Source organism: Ochotona princeps, chromosome 19, assembly GCF_030435755.1.
Source record: "Ochotona princeps isolate mOchPri1 chromosome 19, mOchPri1.hap1, whole genome shotgun sequence".
In the NCBI taxonomy this organism is placed as follows: Eukaryota; Metazoa; Chordata; class Mammalia; order Lagomorpha; family Ochotonidae; genus Ochotona; species Ochotona princeps.
In genome coordinates, this window is record NC_080850.1 from 37,389,324 (window position 1) to 37,408,525 (window position 19,202).

Below are 19,202 nucleotides of genomic sequence, written 5' to 3' on the forward strand. Positions count from 1 at the left end.
AACTTCATCCCTGGTTTACCCCTCAAAGGATTGTAACAGTGAGGAACCAGGGACTCCATCCTAGACTTCCACATGGGTGGCAGGGATCCAGTAGGAACCAGGTCAGCCCTGGTGTCCATGTGGGTGGCAGGGACCGAACTACTTAATCTGTATCACTGTTGCCTCCCAGGTGTCCATGAGCACGAGGCTGGAGGTGGGAGCCAGCAGCCCGTGCACTCTGATGGGGAACGTGGCTGTTCCCAACCAAATGTCTTCATGCTAGGCCAAACACTCGTTCTGGCATTGGTATTTTTTAAGCCAGTTTTTCCTAGCTGTGTGACCTTAAGCCAGTCTTAAACTATAGTTTTCATCTTCCATGAGAGCAAGGATAATGCTAGTATCCTGTTACAGTGTTTGGATATTAAATCTGTACCTAAGGCAAAGCACTATGCTCAGCGTGAGCTAGCTAATGAAAATAAAATGGATACTTCCTTCTTGTAGTTTGTGTTGATGCTTACCATGCCAAATGCTTAAGTTAGGTGTGGCGTGTTATGTGATAGTGTTGTATTACATTGGAGGGAGCAACACTCTTGACTTGGAATAAGCTTAGTGGACAAGATCTATAGTGTGTGAGCTCATTCCTTTTCTTTAAAATGGATTGCCCTGCTTGTCTTACAGCATTTTTTAGCTGCAAGCAAATTTATATATTTGTGTACCAGATTTTTCTTGTTGTGTTTCATTTCTACTAGTAACTTACCTTCACACTGAAGGTTTAGTACTGAACCAGACATAAACACGTTGTGACCTGATAGATTTTTGTGATGTATATAAGAGTTTCATAGTCAGTGCTACTTGATAGTATTTGAATGCTGTTTTTGAAAGTCATACATGTAATTCAAATGCTTGTATTTTAGAGAAAATTTAGAGGTTGGTTATTTATTATTGTAAATGAATATTACAATTTTTAACCAGTATATTAAAGAAAATATTGTTGAAAATTACAATTTTTAAATAGTATGAATGAAAATTTTCAATTTTTTTTTTCTGTATTAGATTAATGTCTGCAAGAGCACGCTATGAGAGATACAGTGGTAATCAGATTCTTTTTTGGTAAGTATTTCCAAAATTAGCTTAAGTTATTTTATCTTAAATTTTCACTTCCAGCATTCACATTCATTTAATTCTGAAAGAATTTGTGTAAATTGAAATATGTTTATAAGTGTGAGATATACAGTGCAATGGAATTTATTTATGTTTTATGTTGAAGGTTTTTTTATTTTTATTTGAAAGACAGATTTATGAAGAAAAGGAGAAACAAAAGATCTTTGAATCACTGGTTCACTACCCAAATGGTCTCAATGGCCAGAGCTGAGCTGATCTGAAGCCAGGAGCCTCTTCTGGGTCTCCCATGTGGGTGCAGGGTCCCAAGACTTCGGGCCATCCTTGACTGCTTTCCCAGGCCACAGGCAGGGAGTTGAATGGGAAGTAGAGCAGCCAGGAGGTGGAGGATTAACCTCTTGAGCCAATTAGCCCTGGCCCTGATGTGCAACAGATTTTAATGAATATACACATCTGTAACTGCTACCCACATGAAAATGTGGAATGTGCTGGTTTCCCAAAAGAATCTAGTCAACTCTTCTTGGAGAGGTAATTGAAGATCTTCTACCACCATAGATTACTTTTACTACCTTTGGACTTATAAACAGCCAGGCCTTGTTTTTATTCTATTTTTGATGATGTTTGCATAGTTGAGAAGGATACATGCCCGTGTGGCCACTGGTTAGGTTGTGAAAGGTCAAGGAATAAGGGAAAGAGGATGAAACCATTGTTTCCAGTTTCCTTCTTACTGTATCTGGGGAAAGGTGGGGGAAGAGGGGGAGAAGCCACATCTAGTATCCTAACTGTATCAGTATTCAGGGATAGGGACTGGCCACCCGATGTCATCCCAAGGTTCCTGATGTGAAGCATGCCCCAAGGGTACTGCTTAAGTGGTTTCAGTAGTTCTGAAATGCTGTTGATTTCATTACTCCAAGAATGAGGAAATTTTTGCAAGGTCCATTGGCTGACATAGTCTACCTTAGAGTCTCCATTCGTCCAGATACTTGCTGTCAGTGCTTGACTGGGAGAATTGTCCACTTTATCTGCCCTCCATCGTCTGCTGTAGTACTAGATGTCCTCTGCAAGCCCCAGTGGACTGCCAAATCCTCCATGTGTATCTGGATATCCCATCCGCTGCATAGATTCAGCAACTGAGGAGTTCAGTTCTGACGCATGCACTCCATGATGAGACCACAGATCCTGTAATTTTCTCCGCGGTAGAAGTTCTGAATCCAGCGATTCAATTGGGAGGATCCCCAGAGAAACCTCATCTAAGGTGACGCCAGACCTGATTCCTGTATATGCTAGCCAGTTCAGGGATCTGGCTCAATCCAAGACCCACATCAGCCTACGCACACATTGGTGATTGCAGTTGTTGGTCAGCCCCATCTCTTACACAATCCAGTAAATGATGGGCCCAGCTCAACCCTGCCTACCACACATGCTGTCCTCATGTACAGCAGCAGTAAATGCAACCCTATTGGATTTACCCCCAATAACCCCCACTGGGTTTGCCCCCAGCCCTGGTTCCTGTGCATAACAGTGTGTGAAGCAGTCCTGGTTCTGATGCTCACTGGTGGGAGCTGCAACCCATCAGAGGCGTGCCCACTGGGGGGGCCTCTACTAGGCCCATTCCCAACCCCAGATCTTGCACTTTCCAGGTGACTCTGCAGTCTGGCTTGACAGAACTTACTTCCAGTTCCAGCACTTGCCAGCTGATGCTGTGGCAAAGCCTGATCAGTCTGCACTTTGACTTATCCATGTACCAGTGGATACGGTCACTTTGCCTAGCCTGGCTCTCCCCCTAACCCAACTCACATGCAGGCCAACAGGTGCTGTAGTCCTGCCTAGCCTGATCTACCTCTGGTCCTAGATCTTATGTTCACCAAGCAGGAGCAGTGACTCATCAGGGTGGGTGCAGTGGCCCAGTCTGGCATGGCCCACCTCAGCATTCACCGTGGGTGCAGGCTAGCCCAGCCTAGGCTGCCCCCAGTTCTAGCTCATGCTGTCAGTTCTGCAGCGTAGCCTAGCCTGGGATGCCCGTAGTCACGGCTCTGATGTAAACTGGCTTGTGTGGCGGTCCAGCCAGGCTGATCTTGCACCCCCTCCTGGTTCTCAGATTTGCCAGTGGGTGTAATAAACTGGCCCAGCTTGGTCTGCCTCCAGACCTGACCCATGCACGTGCCAGCGGGTGCTGTAACCTGGCCTGATTTGCTCCCAGTCTTGGTTCTTGGGCTCACCTGCAGAGACTGCATCCTGACAAAGGAGATGTTGTATGCACCGGTGGGTCCTTGGCCCTGGCTTAGTCCACCTCCTGTCCTGGCTGGAACAGTGAGCTTGCCCAGCCAGCCCAACACCCATTCTGTCTGGTTCTTTACTGTTGGATGCTACAGTCCAGCCACACTTGATCTGTGCCGTGATACAGTTCTCGCGTGGTTCAGTGGATGCCGAGACCTAGCCCAGCCTGATCTGCAGCCACCCTGACTCTTGCTAACATCAGCAGGTGCTGCAGTCTAGCCTATTCTGGCACACCCCAGACTCAATCCACATCCATGCCAAGGTATACTGCAGTCATGTCCTGTGCAGATTGCCGCCCCCATCCTGGCTGTCATACTAACCAGTGGGAACCACAACCCAGCTGGGACATTCCCTTGGCTCCCCAGTCAGGCCTGCTGCTAGCCACATATCTTGCACATGGCAGTGGTTGCTCTGACCCAGCCCAGCATATCCCATCCCAGGTCTTGGCCTTTACCATTGGATGCTGCAGTGTGACCTGACCCTGCCCACCTCCAGTCCCAACTCTCTCTGCTTGCTGCTGCAGCCTAACGCTGCTCCGTTTATCTCCATTGCTGGCTTTTATGCAAACTGGTAGATGTAGTAGCCTAGCCCAGCATGACCCATACCCCATCCTGGCTCCTGCATTTGCCAGTGTACTAAGGTTTGGCCCAGCCCTGCCTCATCTGTTCCTCTGAGAACCAGCCCACATACTTTCTGACAAGTGGAGCTGCCTTGCCTGGCCTGAACAACACCCAGGCCTGACTCACATGCTGTTAAGTAGGAACTACAGCCCTCCAGGGAGTTCCCCAAGTTACAGTCCATTCCTAGACCCAGATCTTAATGTGCCAGTGGTACTAGGTCCTTACCTGACATAGTCTGTCCCCTCTGTCTTTACCTGTGTGTGTGTTGGTGGATGTTGCAGCCCTGCCTGCTCAACACCCTATTCTTAGGTGTGCCTATGGGTGCTGTAGCCTGGATTAGTCCAGCCTGTTCCCAGCCCCAGTACACGAGTGTTGGGAGGTTCCATGAGCGTGCCTAGCTCAACCTATCATCCTCTCAGCTCGCGAGGATAAAACTGGTATGGTAGTACCACAGGGGTGAGTCCACAAATCTCCCACAGAATCTGCCCCCAGATATGCTGGTTAATGTCATGGCCCAACCTAACATGACCTATTCCCTGTTCGACACTCACTGGCAGGTTCTGTGATCTAGCTCTGCCAGGTAGGCCCCCCCCAGCCCTAACCTTTGTGTGTGCCAATGAGTCACAGTGGTTGGCAGTGGTTGATGCTAGCTATCCCATCTCTAATTTCCCATGTATGTGAGCGCATCAGTCTGACCCAGGAAGGTCCTCTAGCCTCTGTCCAAACTGCTTAGCTTTAGCCCCCTTGTTTACCTTGTGACCCCATCAGCACAAGTCCCCTAGAAGTCATTCATCACCTGTAACGTTCTCCCTTAGTGGTTCCCGCCAGCCCCTCCCACACATCATTTACCCGCTATCCTGATCAATCCACAGCCTCCGCTCTCATAAGCGTATGGATTTCCCAGCCTGGTCTTCCAACAGGGTGGTGTGCTGGCCTGAAGCCCTGCCCACCCACCCCAGACTCCAGATCCAGTCCTCCAGCACATATGACAACCTGGGACACTACTCCTCTGCCCAGCTGAAATTCAAGCATTTTAATGAGTCCCCAAGCTCAGTCCACCAGCACACCTTGCAGCATGCCAGCCTGGTGTCCTGACAGCCTCCTTGCCCCAAGCCTTGGACCCAAACACGTGCAGAAGTTTCCAGACCCACTAGCTCTGCACGCTCCCAAGTCTCCAGAGGCTGCCTAGAGGCCCCGGGAAAGCGAGGCCTGTGTTGTTCAAGATTTACTTGTTTATTTATTTGAGAGGCAGAGTGAGGGAGAGAGAACTCTCCCATCTGCTGGTTTACTCCCCAAGTGACCACATGATCAGGCCTGGGTCATGCCAAAGGTCAGAGCTGGGAGCTCCCTTGAGTCTCTGATGTGGGTGTAGGAATGCAAGCACCTGAGCTACTTGTCTGCTTTCCCAGGCTCGTTAGTAAGGACTTGAATTCAAGGTGGAGCAGCTGGGACACGAACTGGTGCCAGTGTAGAATGACAGTATTGTAAGCAGTGACTTTACCCACTATAGCATAAGATTTTTTGATGCTTTGCTTTTGTTCTTTTTTACCACTATATAGTATACTGTACATTTGCATGAAAATATTTGCCTCTTAAATTTATATCTGTGGTCTACCTCTTTTTAACAGAATTGTACATATTGTGCTTTTTTGAAGTTTTTGTTTCTGTTGTGTAGTTAACTAAAGGAAAATTAAAAAACAAACAATAAAGAGTAAATTATTTTTTAAAACTAAAGTAAATTTTAAAAAAGTAAATTAATAAATTCTGTTCAGGTGCAAGAATTATTCTTTTTTTTTAAAGATTTATTTATTTTTATTGCAAAGTCAGATATATACAGAGAGGAAGAGAGACAGAAATATTTTCCAGCGATGATTTCACTCCCCAAGTGACTGCTATGGCTAGGGCTGCGCCGATCCGAAGCCAGGAGCCAGATCCTCTTCTGGATCTCCCACATGGGTGCAGGGTCCCATTGCTCTGGGCCGTCCTCGACTGCTTTCCCAGGCCACAAGCAGGGAGCTGGATGGGAAGCAGGGCTGCTGGGGTTAGAACTGGTGCCATTATGGGATCGTGGCACATTCAAGGTGAGGACTTTAACCGCTAGGCCACGGCGCCAGACCCAACAATGTATTCTATATTTGATAAATTCCGTGAGGTAATACTGAAGTTATAAAGACATCTTTGTCTTATGTTGTGTATTAATTGCTTTGGAAAAATGATACTGATTTTGATTTACATTATCACTGAGCATTGAATAAAAAATTTTCCCACAGCCTCTGTAGCAGACTAACTTTTAAGAATTTTCTGAATTCAAAATTCAAAATAAAAATATATTTTAAAAAAAATTTTTGAAAGTATCTCAGGGTTATGATTTGGTTTTTTTTGTCTACTAATTTCTTTTTCTCCTATGTTACTTGTTAAGAATTATCTTTTCTTATATGTAGAAGGTCTCTCTAACCATATCTCACATTTCTAAATAGTATCTTAATGATTTGCAGTTTTAGCATGTTTCATGTGTGTCATATTTAACATGTATGTTTATTTACTGCTGTATTTGTTTACTTCAACAGTTCAGAAACGATTGCCAGATGTTGGTATATCCTGCTTTCTGGGTCTGTGCTTGTGAAAGACTCCATGGTCTTGCCTCCATGCAGGTACATATACATTGACTCTTTAGTATATGTGGCATGCAAGCTGTTATAGCAGCACTGCAGCTGTTTGTGTCATTTATATTGAAACTGTGTGGGATGCGATGTATTATTTCTCACAGCGGTTTATTTGGGGTGGACCCTCAAAGAAATCTCATTTGAGGTGATCCTAGACCTTGCATTTGTGTGCTCACCAATACAGAGCCCAACTCATTCTGTCACCTACATCACTGGTAGTTACAATTACTAGGTTGGATCTGTCTGCAGCCCCATCTCTTTTTTTTTTTTTTTTTGATTCATTAATTACATTGTATTATGTGACACAGTTTCATAGGTACTGGGATTCTCCCCACCCCTCCCCAAACCCTCCCACCATGGTGGATTCCTCCACCTTGTTGCATAACCACAGTTCAAGTTCAGTTGAGATTCCCTCATTGCAAGCATATACCAAACATAGGGTCCAGCATCTTATTGTCCAGTCAAGTTCAACGGCTTCTTAGGTATACCCTCTCTGGTGTGAAGACAGAGCCAGCAGAGTATCATCCCGATCAATTAAAAGCTCCAACATACCATCAGCAAAAATTTACATCATTATGGAATTAATTGACATAGTAATGAGTAACCAATATGTTAAAAATAAATGCTAGTTCTTAACCACCTTCTGTGACCACCTCATTGACATTTCAATTTTAGTTTATACACAATATATAACATAGATAACATATTATACATAACATCATATCATCTTAAATTAAGGCAAACATGTGGTATTTAACCTTTTGTGATTGGCTCATTTCCCTTAGCATTATGGTTTTCAGTTTAGCCCATTTGGCCACAAAGAACTACATTTTGTTTTTTTTAATAGCTGAGTAGTATTCCATGGAGTAGATGAACCATAGCTTTCTTATCCAATCCTCTGCTGATGGGCATTTTGGCTGCTTCCATGTTCCAGCCCCATCTCTTACACAAGTCAGTGGGTGCTGTTGCCTAGCCCAACCCTCCCTACCACACACTTGGCCCTCACATACACCAGCAGGAGCTGTGGCCTAGTCAAAGTGAGACCCAATAACCTGCAGTGGGCCTGCCACCAACCCTGATTCCTGTGCCTGCTAGCATGTGCAGTGCAGTGGTCCGGTCTGTCAGTTCTCGTACACATCATTGGGTGTTGAAGCCGATCTCAGCCCAACCGATTCCCGCCTCCAGCCCGCACTGAATGCCAATGGGTGCCACCACCTGTCTAGACAGGCCCATCCCTAGTTCTGGTTCTCAGGCTCACTAATGGAAGTTGCATCCTATCAGAGAAGTGCCCACAGTTTCCCTACTAGACTCACTCCCTGTTCTGGATCTTCCACACTGCAGGTGGTTCTGCAGTCTAGCTCGACAGGACTTACCTCCATTCCCAGCATTTGCCAGCTGATGCTGTGGCAAAGCCCAACCAGCTTTGGTTCAAGCTCTTATCCTGGTTCATGCCTGCACCAGTAGATACAGTCAGCGCAATGTGGCTCTCCCCTAATCCAGCTTACATGCAGGCCAACAGGTGTTGTAACCCTGCCTGGTCTGGTCTGCCCCATTCCCAGCTGTTAAACTCACTAGCAGGAGCAGTGGTCCACAGTGGAGTCCCCACATCTCCCCTGTCGGGCTTGCACTTCATTCCCACTGCCCAGCCCCCAAACTTGTGTGTGTTGATGGGTGCTGTGACCCAACCTCACATGGCCCATCTCATCTTGGCATTTGCCAGCAGGTGCTGTAGCCTGACCCAGCCCAGTATGCCCCATTCTAGCTTGCGTTCCACCCAACCTAGCCCAGCCAATCCCCAATTGTGGCCCTAATGTGAACTGGCTGGTGCTGTGGCCTGACCTGGTCTGTCCTGTACTACCTCGTCCTAGTACTTAGATTTGCCAGTGGGTGAACTGGCCCAGCCTGGCCCACCCCCAGACCTAATCCACTTGTATGCCGGTGGGTACTGTAACCTATTGGCTGTGAATTTTATTTTAAACATTTTTATTTTTGAAATTTTTCTCCTTGACACAGAGAGCATGTGTGCACACATCTTCCATCTGCTGGTTCACTCCCCAAATGGTTCTGATGGCCAGAACTGGGCCAGTTTGAAGCTGGGAGCCAGGAATTTCTTCCAGGTGTCCCAACTTGCAGGGACCCTGGGCCTTAGGTCATCCTACACTACCTTTTCCTAGGCTGCAAGCGGAGAGCTGGATCAGAAGTGGAGCAGCTGGTACACAAATGTTTCTGTATGGGATGTCAGCACTACAAGGAGAGAATTAGGTTGCTAAGCCACCACACCAGCCCCACCTTGAAAGAATTTTGAAGATTTGTTCAGTGGTGCCATTAGATATATTTGGCAGGATTCATGTAGCATTTATATTTCTGGTGTGTTCTAAGTTTGCACTGTAACATAACATCTTGTTTAAATCTTAGTGATTTCATTAAACTGGTGGGTTTTGGATGCGTTTCTCCTATTGGTTATAGAGAGGCAATAGATCATTAATAGTGAAGAAAGGGAACTTTGGAAGAAGACAAATGAGACTTTCTCAGTTATTCTAGTTAAGGAAAAAGATTTGAGTTTCCTTGTCTCTGACACATGTACTTTGGATTCTTTTTCATGAGATGTTGGCAAACTCAAACTTCCTGCCAGAAGTCTACAAGGGTTCACACTGCACAGCTAGGTGGCATGCATTCCTGTCTACCATTTCTTGACCAGATTAAGTAATCTGTGTGTGCCTCCGTTATCTCATTTGTGAAAGTACGCCAATAAAAGAATATTTCATAGTCTTCTCCAGAGAGACAAACTAATCTACATAAATGTCCTAGAACAGTGAATGGCTGTTGAAGGTAATTATGAAAATCATTCAGTATAAGAAGAGAAAGACACAAAATTGGAAAAATGATCATGTAGTTTTCCTTTTTTTTTCCTTAAAAGATTTGTTTATTTGAGCCAACTTGCTGGCATAGCATGTGAAGCTATCACTTGCAGTGCCTGGAGGAAGCTACTGGCTGTTGACTTCTAACTGGCCCAGCTGTTGTTGCCATTGGAGTGAATCAGCGGAAGGAAGATCTTTCTCTATGCCTCTCCTTTTCTCTCTGTAACTGCCTTTTAAAAAAAAAGATATTTGCAATAATTTTTGTGAGGTGATTGTTCAGATTAGTAAGTATTTTATTTCTGTCTTCTGGTAACATAATGTAGCATCATACAAGCAAAATGCAATTGCTGCCTTGTATAGAAGAAGCATAGTAGTAGTATTTTAGATTATAAAAACATAGCAAGCTGATACTTATTACTGTGTCAGTCAACAGAACCCAAGTAGTAATTTGAATAGGGTCAGTTTAATTCCAGTACTATTAAACTTGAAGAAATGATTTTCTGCAAATGAAAATGTAGGATAACCTATTTAGGAAAGAAGTCCTCTCCCCAAGCTACAGTTCAGATTTAGTTGGAGAAGGTGTTGGTTGCAGTCTGTTCGTGAGTGGAGAAATGCATGCGCTGACTAGGGCTGGCAAGCACAGGACCTACCGCCTGGTAGGATGCAAATGGTTTGTTGGATGTGGACCAGATTGAAGACCTCCAGTCCCCCCATCCCGTGCCCACCATTAGCTGCAGTTTTCTGTGCAGTGTTCCTCTAGCACCCTCTACTGACAGCACGTTGGCATTTCCTATCATGTAACCGGCATTTTTTCTGTTTTCATGTCTACTTAGCATCCAGTGATGCCTCACTTGAAAATAAGGAGCTGTGCAACCTGAATAGTTACTATTCGACATCATAACTATACATTTTACCCTTGTGTCTCTAAGAATACCTTAGAATATTCACCTTCTACATGCTGTATGTGAAAAATGAGAGTAAATAGAAAGGAGAAAAATGGTTAACATATGCAAATATAATGAGGATACCTCAAAACTTGGTGCAGTAGGGAACTTAATGAAATTTATAGTACAGAACTTTTTTGAACTCCATGCATATGTGAGGTCTTAAAAAAAGTTCATGTAAAATGCAAATTATCAAAACCAGTGGGAAACAGCACAGTGGCTCAATGACTAAATCCTTACCTTGCAAGTTTGTGTCCCAGCTGCTCCATTCCTGTCAGACTCCATGCTTATGACCGGGAAAGCAGTTGGGGATAGCCCAAAGCCTTGGGTCCCTGCACCCATATGGGAGACCTACCTGGAAGAGGCTCCTGGCTTTGAATTGGCTCAGCTCCAGCTGTTGTGGCTATTTGGAGCAAAGGATGGAAGATCTGTTTCTTCTCCCTGTAAATCTGCATTTTCAGTAAAAGTAAATTTAAGAAAAAAAAAATCTTACAGATTTCAGATTTTTTTTTCACCAAAATCTTTCAGTGCCATTTTTCTACAGATTTTTAAAGTACTCTTATATATTCCGTAAACATAAAATATTGTTTCTGCATTGCATCTTAAGATGGTAGTTGCTACCTCTGATTTCCTCTCGCCACTCAGTGTTTCTGCCAGCAGCTGCTCTGGCTTGATGGTTGGAACAAGGGGCCCTGGTTGTTCTTTTTTGGTTGCTGTGTTAGTTAGTGTCCGTGGAAGTACTGCTTCTCAAGGGAGTCCTGAGCTCTGGGCCTAGAGTGTACTCACCCACTTTACATCTAGTAATTGAGATCAGTGGTGGGCCAGTGGAATAGCCCTGTGATACACCTGACAGTTGGTTCAGGTGGTGATGTAGAAGTCTAATTCAGTAGAACCATTGTTGTATTCATGGAAGCAATCCTTTTGGGGGTATACAGTTGTCACACCAGCATGACTGAGTTTGGAAAGCAACACAAATTCTCAGAATGCGTTATTAGATACACCAGTGAGAAGAGCCACTCTTTGACTAAAACCAAAGCATGCTGTGCCTTGGTTTGTACAAAATGAATTCCTTGGTTGAAAACAATCTTGTGTGTGGAGTGCTAAAACTGGGGGAAAACATTTTGCAGTCCACAAGTAAAGGAGTATAAAAAGCGTTATAGGAAAATCCATTTCCCGAGTGTTTGCTTCAGTGAGGACGAGTATCTGTCGCCTCCAGCAGGGAGGAGATCCACTGTGGATCACCTGCCTCCGGTGGCTCATGGGTTCAGTGTCTGTTGTTTGCAGCTCAGGTATCCAGCTGCAGCTTTCAGATTGGAGCCATCCTGTATATTCTCTGTCTTTTGGCACTCTGTCCACTTCCTTCATAGTCCCATTGATGAAGCAAGGCCAGGAGAAGTTGATGGACATTCATGGAGCATGCTGTTTTATCTGCCTGGTTATTGACAGCTGCCTTTGCAGGGGACATGAATGTCTTCAATGAGGCCTAGTCACATGCATTTTCCCAGATTTTTGTTACTGATTTTCTGTTGAAGTCCCTGGTCATTTAACCAAACTGCTGCTAACTGCCCATTTGTCTATATATAACAGTTGTACTGCTTGAAGCTGTGTTCCCTAGGTGGGTTTTCCTTTTCCACCATCCTTCACGGTCGTCCTGGAATGTGGCTGTTGACTGTTAGGAGATCCCAGCATGTTCCCGCACAGGAAGGAGCTTTCTTATCCTGCTCCAAATCATAAAATTTTCCTGAGGCCCATGAAATTTTGTGAAATAGGTCTGCTAAGTACTTGCTTATGTATATTTTAGCAAGGCATCAAAGGCCCCCCCCCTTTTATTTGGAAATGAAATTTTCTATATAACTTACACCAATAGAATAGGAAAATTTATAAGCAAAGGAGATGAGTAATAATTTAAACAGCTTGTTTTGTAATAAATTCACTTCTAGGATTGAGCTGATTTTTTTGCTGTATAAGCTCATTCATTTGCATAAGCATTTACTTATAGAATGACTACCAGATACTAATGATAAATACAAGCCTGATTCACCCTGGATTGAGGAGAGGGTTAAGGCTCTATTTTAAAAGCGCCTCAGTGTGGTGTGGCAATGGAGGAAGTTCACTTGGAGAGGCAGATGTGAAAATGAGTTCTGTAGAAATGCAGTTAGCTAAAGCAAGCATGAGAGAACATGCCTTTTCAGCTAGAGAATATTTGAAGCACCAAGGCCTTGATCCTTTCGTGGGACAGTCTATGATAGTTACTGAGATTGGGAAAGGTAATGAGTAAATATCATTGTCCATTTTCTAAAGATGTGATTTTTATACAAAATAATAAAGCAAGTTATACTTTAAGGAGTATTCTTTTGTCATCTGCTATATTCAATCATGTAGCCCATGTGCATAAAAATGATTTTTATTAAAATTATAGGAGAGAAAAGATAATACTTACACTCACCTATAAGAGTTAGAATTGATCTGCCTAAAACAAAACACAGATTAACAAGAGAAAACCATGCAGATTTGTTCAGTAGAGGTTTATGTGACATCAGAGACTTTAGAAATGCTGAGCAAAGACCCAGGGAAACTTTTATGATAAGTCTGGTGTAGAATGTGATTAATAATGGAGAAATGGGGTGGGGCAAAAAAAGGGGTATGATTTTTTTTTTTTAGGTTTATTTATTTTTATTACAAAGTGAGATATACAGAGAGGAGAAGAGATAGGAAGATCTTCCGTCTGATGATTCACTCCCCAAGTGACCGCAACGGGCCGGTGCTGTGCTGATCCAAAACCAGGAGCCTGGAACCTCCTCCAGGTCTGCCACACAGGTGCAGGATCCCAAGGCTTTGGGCTGTCCTCGACTGCTTTCCCAGGCCACAAGCATGGAACTGGATGGGAAGTGCGGCTGCAGGGACTAGAACCGGTGTCCACATGGGATCCTGGTGCACCCAAGGCGAGGACTTTAGCTGCTAGGCCATGCCGCCAGGCCCAACAATGTAATTTCAAGAGAATTTATAACATTGGGAGCTTTTCTGCTGATCCTGATGGAATTGTGAATCAATTTTAGAAAGAATTATTAGAATATAAATAATGTATTTTTCAATGACCCATAAATTAAGGGAGACTTCGGAACAGAAATTAAAATATTTTGAACATAATTACAGTGAACATGCATTTAGATTTATGGACTACAACTAAATAAGTAATTAGAAGAAATTTTTTAGTATGTTTGTGAGAAAAGAATTCTCTCATTCAGTTATTCAGTTTCCATCCCTGGAAAGAACTAACTAAAAACACTGTGGGGAAAAAAGGCAAAGCAAAACAAAAAAATAATGACAGGTTGATGATAAAGAGGTCAACAAATTGGTAAACTTTTAGTTAAGTGATCTTGAGAAAGGAGAGGATGTAAACCATTACAGGGCACTGAAGTCTGCTAGGGAATCCTGTGAGCATACTTTGTGTCAACAGGTCAGACAGTTCCTGCAAAAGCATGTGACGTTACCAACATAGACTCAAAGAAAGTCCAAAGACAAGCCTACGTCTCCCCAAGTGTCTTTGTTGCTGATTACTGTCAAATATAAGGAAGCTTTTTCCACATCACATGCAAACTCCTGTGGAAATTAGTGAAAATATGTAATTTTTGTGAGTTCGGAATTACTGTCACCTGTAACAGAACAAGATATCACAAGAAACAATGTCCAGTTAGTTTCTTTAACATACACACCGAAACTATAAGTTAGCAACAAACTTAGTCCCATGATATGTTAGATTAACTGTTAGAACTCAGTTTTGTTATCCTGAAAGTGCAAGTTAAATTTGAATTTGTAAATCAGCAAATATATGTTGACAAATAATGCGTAAAAAAACTCATGGTCTTTAACAGTAAACATGGAGGGGGGAAATCCAACAAAAATAAAAAACCTATTCAAATAAAATTATTTACATGTAAAAGGGAACTTCCTGACCTTGTTATAGATTATGTAAAAAAAATCATGTGGAGGACTTTTATGATCGTAATTTTCTCATATCTTTGATTCATTTTTGAATTTTTATCTATGGTATATTCAGTTATCATCTTCTCCTGTATTGGTAAATGATTGTTTAGTATCATTTATGCAAAAGATTATCATTGTTACCCTTGTCACTATTGTAAAAAAATAGTTGAATTTACACAAGTACTTCATAATAATCACGGAAGATGTCATTGAGAGGTTAAATGTATTTTGTCACAAAAAAAAACTTTAAAGCATTTATACAAGGAGTCTTTAAGTTAGTGAGTGGCCAGCAATGTGACTTCATGGATAAAGCCACTGCCTGTGAGGCCAGCAGCATCCCATATGGGCACCATTTTGGAGTGCAGCTGCTTCACTTCCGTTCGGCTTCCCCTGGGAGCCTGGGAAAAGCAGCGGAGGATTGCCCCTGGCAGCCACACAGGAGACCTGAAGGAAACTCCTGGCTCCCACTTCCGCCTGGCCCAGCACTAGCTTTAGGGGTCATCTGGGGAGTGAAGCTGCAAATGTAAGATATTACCCTCCCTCTTGCCTGCCCTTCCTCCTCCTCCTGTCTCTGTCTCTGTTGCTTATCCCCCCCCCCCTCCTCTCTCTCTTACTGACTTTGAAATAAACAAATTAACAAAAAAGTAATGAAAATGTGCACTATAAAAAAATAGTACATGGATTTTGATTTTTTTGTTTTGTGCCGAAATTAGTTTACCTTTTTTTTTAGAATGTCAACTTCAGTAAACCCTTTGACGTGCTTTTCTGAAGGTACAGGTCCTTTTTCTCCTATTGTATGAGTTACAAGTTTTTTGATGCTATATTATTTTTAATACTGTAGCTTTAATAATCTGTCTTAAAAATCTAGTAAGAGATAATTTATATGGATTGTTTTCCAGAATTGTTCCATTTAAATTATATTTGCACAGAAATTTTTTATTTTGAATATTTGTGTTTTACTAACTCATTTATAAGAGAAATAGGAACAGTGATAAACCATTCATTGCTCACTCCTCAAATTACCCCAATAGTCAGGGCTGGATGAAGCTGAAGCCTTCAGAAATATGAGAAATCTTAAATAGTTGATGAAAGGTATTTATTATGAAAAAAACTGAAAGGGTTTCATGTATAATCTGCAGGCAAAAAGACTTCTTATCCCAATTTTCCTTGGATTTTTTAAAAAGATGTGTGTGTTTGTATGTCAGTTTCAGCAGTGGAGGGAAAGAGAGAGCACCTGTCCGGCTCATTGCCCACATGGCCACGACAGTGAGGGACAGGGAGGTCAGTCATGAGCTTCTTCCAGAGCTTCCACATGGATGCAGGGATCCAAACATCTGGGCCATTTTAGACCCTTAGCAGGAAGCTGGATCAGAAGTGGAGCAGCTAGAACTCCACCCGGTCTGTATGGGGTGCCAGCACTGTTAGTGGCAGGATTTAGCCACAGTGCCAGCCCCTTTGTGTTTTTTTAGGCATTGGTGAGCTTTGTTCTAACATGTAGCTGAGCTAATTGGAAAGTGGTTCAATTATTTTGGGCCTTATCCTTGAAATTTGGTTGAGTAAGCCCAACACTTTAGTGTCAGATAAATGCATTGCATTTCTGAGAATGCTACCTGTAGTTGGATGTTCTTTCTGCCTCTGGCTCCTAGATTTTTCTAGAGTCAAGGGGACTTTGTGAAGACCTCAAACATGTGTATATCCTCTTATGAATGTTCTCTTCCCTCTTCCCTCTTTTCTCTGCTGCCCTCCCTTCTAGTACTCTACCCTGTGAATGGTAAGCATCTTCCCTCCATTTTAGAGCATTTTCTCTATCTCTTCAGCTCAGTGGACTTGTCAGGCTCTGTTGGCTGTGACCTTGTGGCATAGAGATTACCTATGGGTACTTAAGTGGACTACTGTGCCGATGGTATTTTTATTTCCACGATCATAGGACTGTAAGCCTACTTTCCAGTATCTCAAGCCTGTTGCTTTAGGTTTGTTGTTTTCTGATTTTTTAAGGTGATAAAGTAAATTGTTGTTGTCTTTTTGGCTTGCATTAAAGGTAGCTTTTAGAATTTTGCTTTTCGTGTGTTTGGGATGATTTTACTTACAAGTGATGTTTAGCTTATATTTAAAAAGTTATTTTGTTTAGATTTCAATGGAAGCTTTGTTTTAAACTTACAAGATTATTCTTTGTGGAAAATTGGTATTTTTATGTTATTTTATGTTGAACCTTCCTGTTAAGAATGTCTTGTTACCTTAATTAAACCTTAAACTATAGTGTAATAGTAAATTGGCATTTTATCTATAAATTCTTTAATATTTACTAATTATATCTTTTTATGTTATATGTTTAGATTATTGGTAGGCTGCCATCCCCAGTTTAGTTATTTTATAGTAGTATTTTATTAATTTGTCATGATCCTAAGTTTTCAGTTGTGATATTTTAGGTTCCTTTAATATTGTGTTTAATATTGCGTATTGATTATTAGTGTACTGTGTTTTAGCATTGGAAGGTACATTTTTAAATATCTTTTGAAATGAAAGCATAATTTTTCTTTTATAGTTGTTTACTTCTTTAGATTTGCTTAGTTTTTTTTCAGATTGAGAATATAAAAATAAGTTTTAGTATCAATCATACTTTTTGCTTTTTCCCCAAGAGATAGCCAATGAATCCAACATTTCAAAGGAAATCATCTTTATATTTAGTTACATTTCTTTACTCAAATGTTGGCATGTTAAGATTTCTTTTTTAAAAAATCTGTTATCCTGGGCCCGGCAGCATGGCCTAGCGGCTAAAGTCCTCACCTTGAAAGCCCCGGAATCCCATGGGGGTGTCGGTTCTAATCCTGGCAGCTCCACTTCCCATCGAGCTCCCTGCTTGTGGCCTGGGAAAGCAGTTGAGGACGGCCCAATGCATTGGGACCCTGCACCCGCGTGGGAGACCTGGAAGAGGTTCCAGGTTCCCGGCTTTGGATGGGCGCGCACCGGCCCATTGCGGCTCACTTGGGGAGTGAATCATCGGACGAAAGATCTTCCTCTCTGTCTCTCCTCCTCTGTGTATATCTGGCTGTAATAAAAAAATGAATAAATCTTTAAAAAAAAAAATCTGTTATCCAGTACTGCTCAACAGTATAAAATATGTCATAAATATTGTAATAATCATCATTGTGATCACTCTCTTGTGATTCAACATGTATTAAAGTTCAGATTGGGCTGATAATTTTTATAATTAATCTTAGGGGCTAAATGCAGAAAATTGAAGAACTTTCATTTAGAACCAGGTTGATCTGTAGTGTAGTATCAGGAAAATTAAATTTTTTTAGTAAGTAATAATCAGAATTTTTGGTTAACATCTATATTTAATTGAATTTTCTTATGTTGATATAATCTTTGCTAAGTAAATTATTTTTCTGTATTTGTAGTTTCGGTAAGCAGTTTGGAGGAAAAAGAGGATGTGATTGTCTTGTATTGGAGCCTTCAGAAATGATTGTGGTAAGAACTTCAAAGAATGATGAATTGTTGTTTGTTACATTTTGGTTTCAGCTTTAAATGTAGTAGCCTTTAAACACTCCAGGAAATTCCATCACCAAGACCTTCTAGAAATTTTTTTCAGTAGCATCAAAACCATATTATGTTTTATGTTTCCATGTCAAAACTTTCTGATCTTTGAATAAAACACACACACACACATATTAAAAAAAATTCCAAGGTATTGATTACTTTTATTCTACCAGAAAATTAAAGATTTTTAAAGAGCGGCCCTCATTTTTCAAGTGTGTTCTCCTGTCCTGTTAGATTTCATAACTACACGTGGAGCATGCATGATTTGTGTCATTTATTACAAGAAACAAGGTAGAGAAAACAAACTTAAAATTAGAGTCAAGAAATGATCTGTATCTTAAAATTTATCACTTTTAATTACTTAATATCTTGAAAAGATATTTTTAGGAAGTATTATATTTTTCAGAGAACCAAGTAGCTGGTGTACTTTCAGGATGTCTCGGTTTTGTTGGTTTTAAGCAATAGAAGATCAAAGAACAGTTCCCTTCTACTTTGCTCTGTGATTACATTCTTAGAAGTAGTATAGACTGATTAAATTCACTGTCCTAGCTTTTTGTGTAAATTTTGTGTAACTCGATATGATTTGGTTATTTAGAAGTGGAGTCAATTTTTCCATGAGGTTTTGGAATATTGGGTTTGAAACTACACTTTGTTATTTGAACATCTTGAAATAGTTGGCTTCCTCTGCCCAGGCCCAGGCAGGATTGGTTTCTTCACTGACTTGTCAGTTGAGGTGGTTCGAGTACCTCACACTCTGAAGGGAAAAATTCGTCTACTACCTAATTTTCTCCTATACATTGTTTTAATACTTAGTGTGCATATTTCATCATGTTTTCTGATGTAAAGCATAAGAAGAGGAAAAATTAGGAAACTGCTTTGTAAAATGCTACAACCTCGTCTTACAGTATTGTTGCACCAAACCTAAGGTAGTTAGTCTCCTAAAGAGACCTACTTAGTTTTATTTTAGAAGGATATTTAGAAACCAAGATCTAGATGTCTTGCGCTTATTTTACCATCTGTTTCATTGCTTCTAGTTTTCAGTGAACAAAGTAGAAAATGTTTGTGAATGTTTATATGACTTTGTATACTTTCATGCTAATATTTGCTTTATTTACCATGTTAAAAATATAGTTTTCATTATGGCTTTTTCAAAGTATTTGCTTTTGTTTATTTATTTGAAAGGGTTAAGAGCGAGAGAGACACAGAGAAATCATCTAG

The 19,202-nt window shown here is 41.6% G+C and overlaps 1 protein-coding gene across 7 annotated transcripts in view; it reads left to right on the top strand.

Moving 5' to 3' along the window:
• The window catches only part of RAPGEF6 (Rap guanine nucleotide exchange factor 6), a 153,013-nt gene that overhangs the window by 19,429 nt on the left and 114,382 nt on the right, over positions 1–19,202 (top strand). For 6 of the 7 annotated variants that reach the window (XM_058677723.1, XM_058677720.1, XM_058677726.1 and 3 more), the window contains exons 3-5: positions 1,033–1,089; positions 6,563–6,646; positions 17,846–17,915. In XM_058677723.1, coding sequence (XP_058533706.1) covers positions 1,033–1,089; positions 6,563–6,646; positions 17,846–17,915 — 211 coding nt within the window. Of the gene's footprint in view, positions 1–1,032; positions 1,090–6,562; positions 6,647–17,845; positions 17,916–19,202 lie in introns of those variants that run through there. The other variant, XM_058677725.1, reaches the window with a different exon arrangement.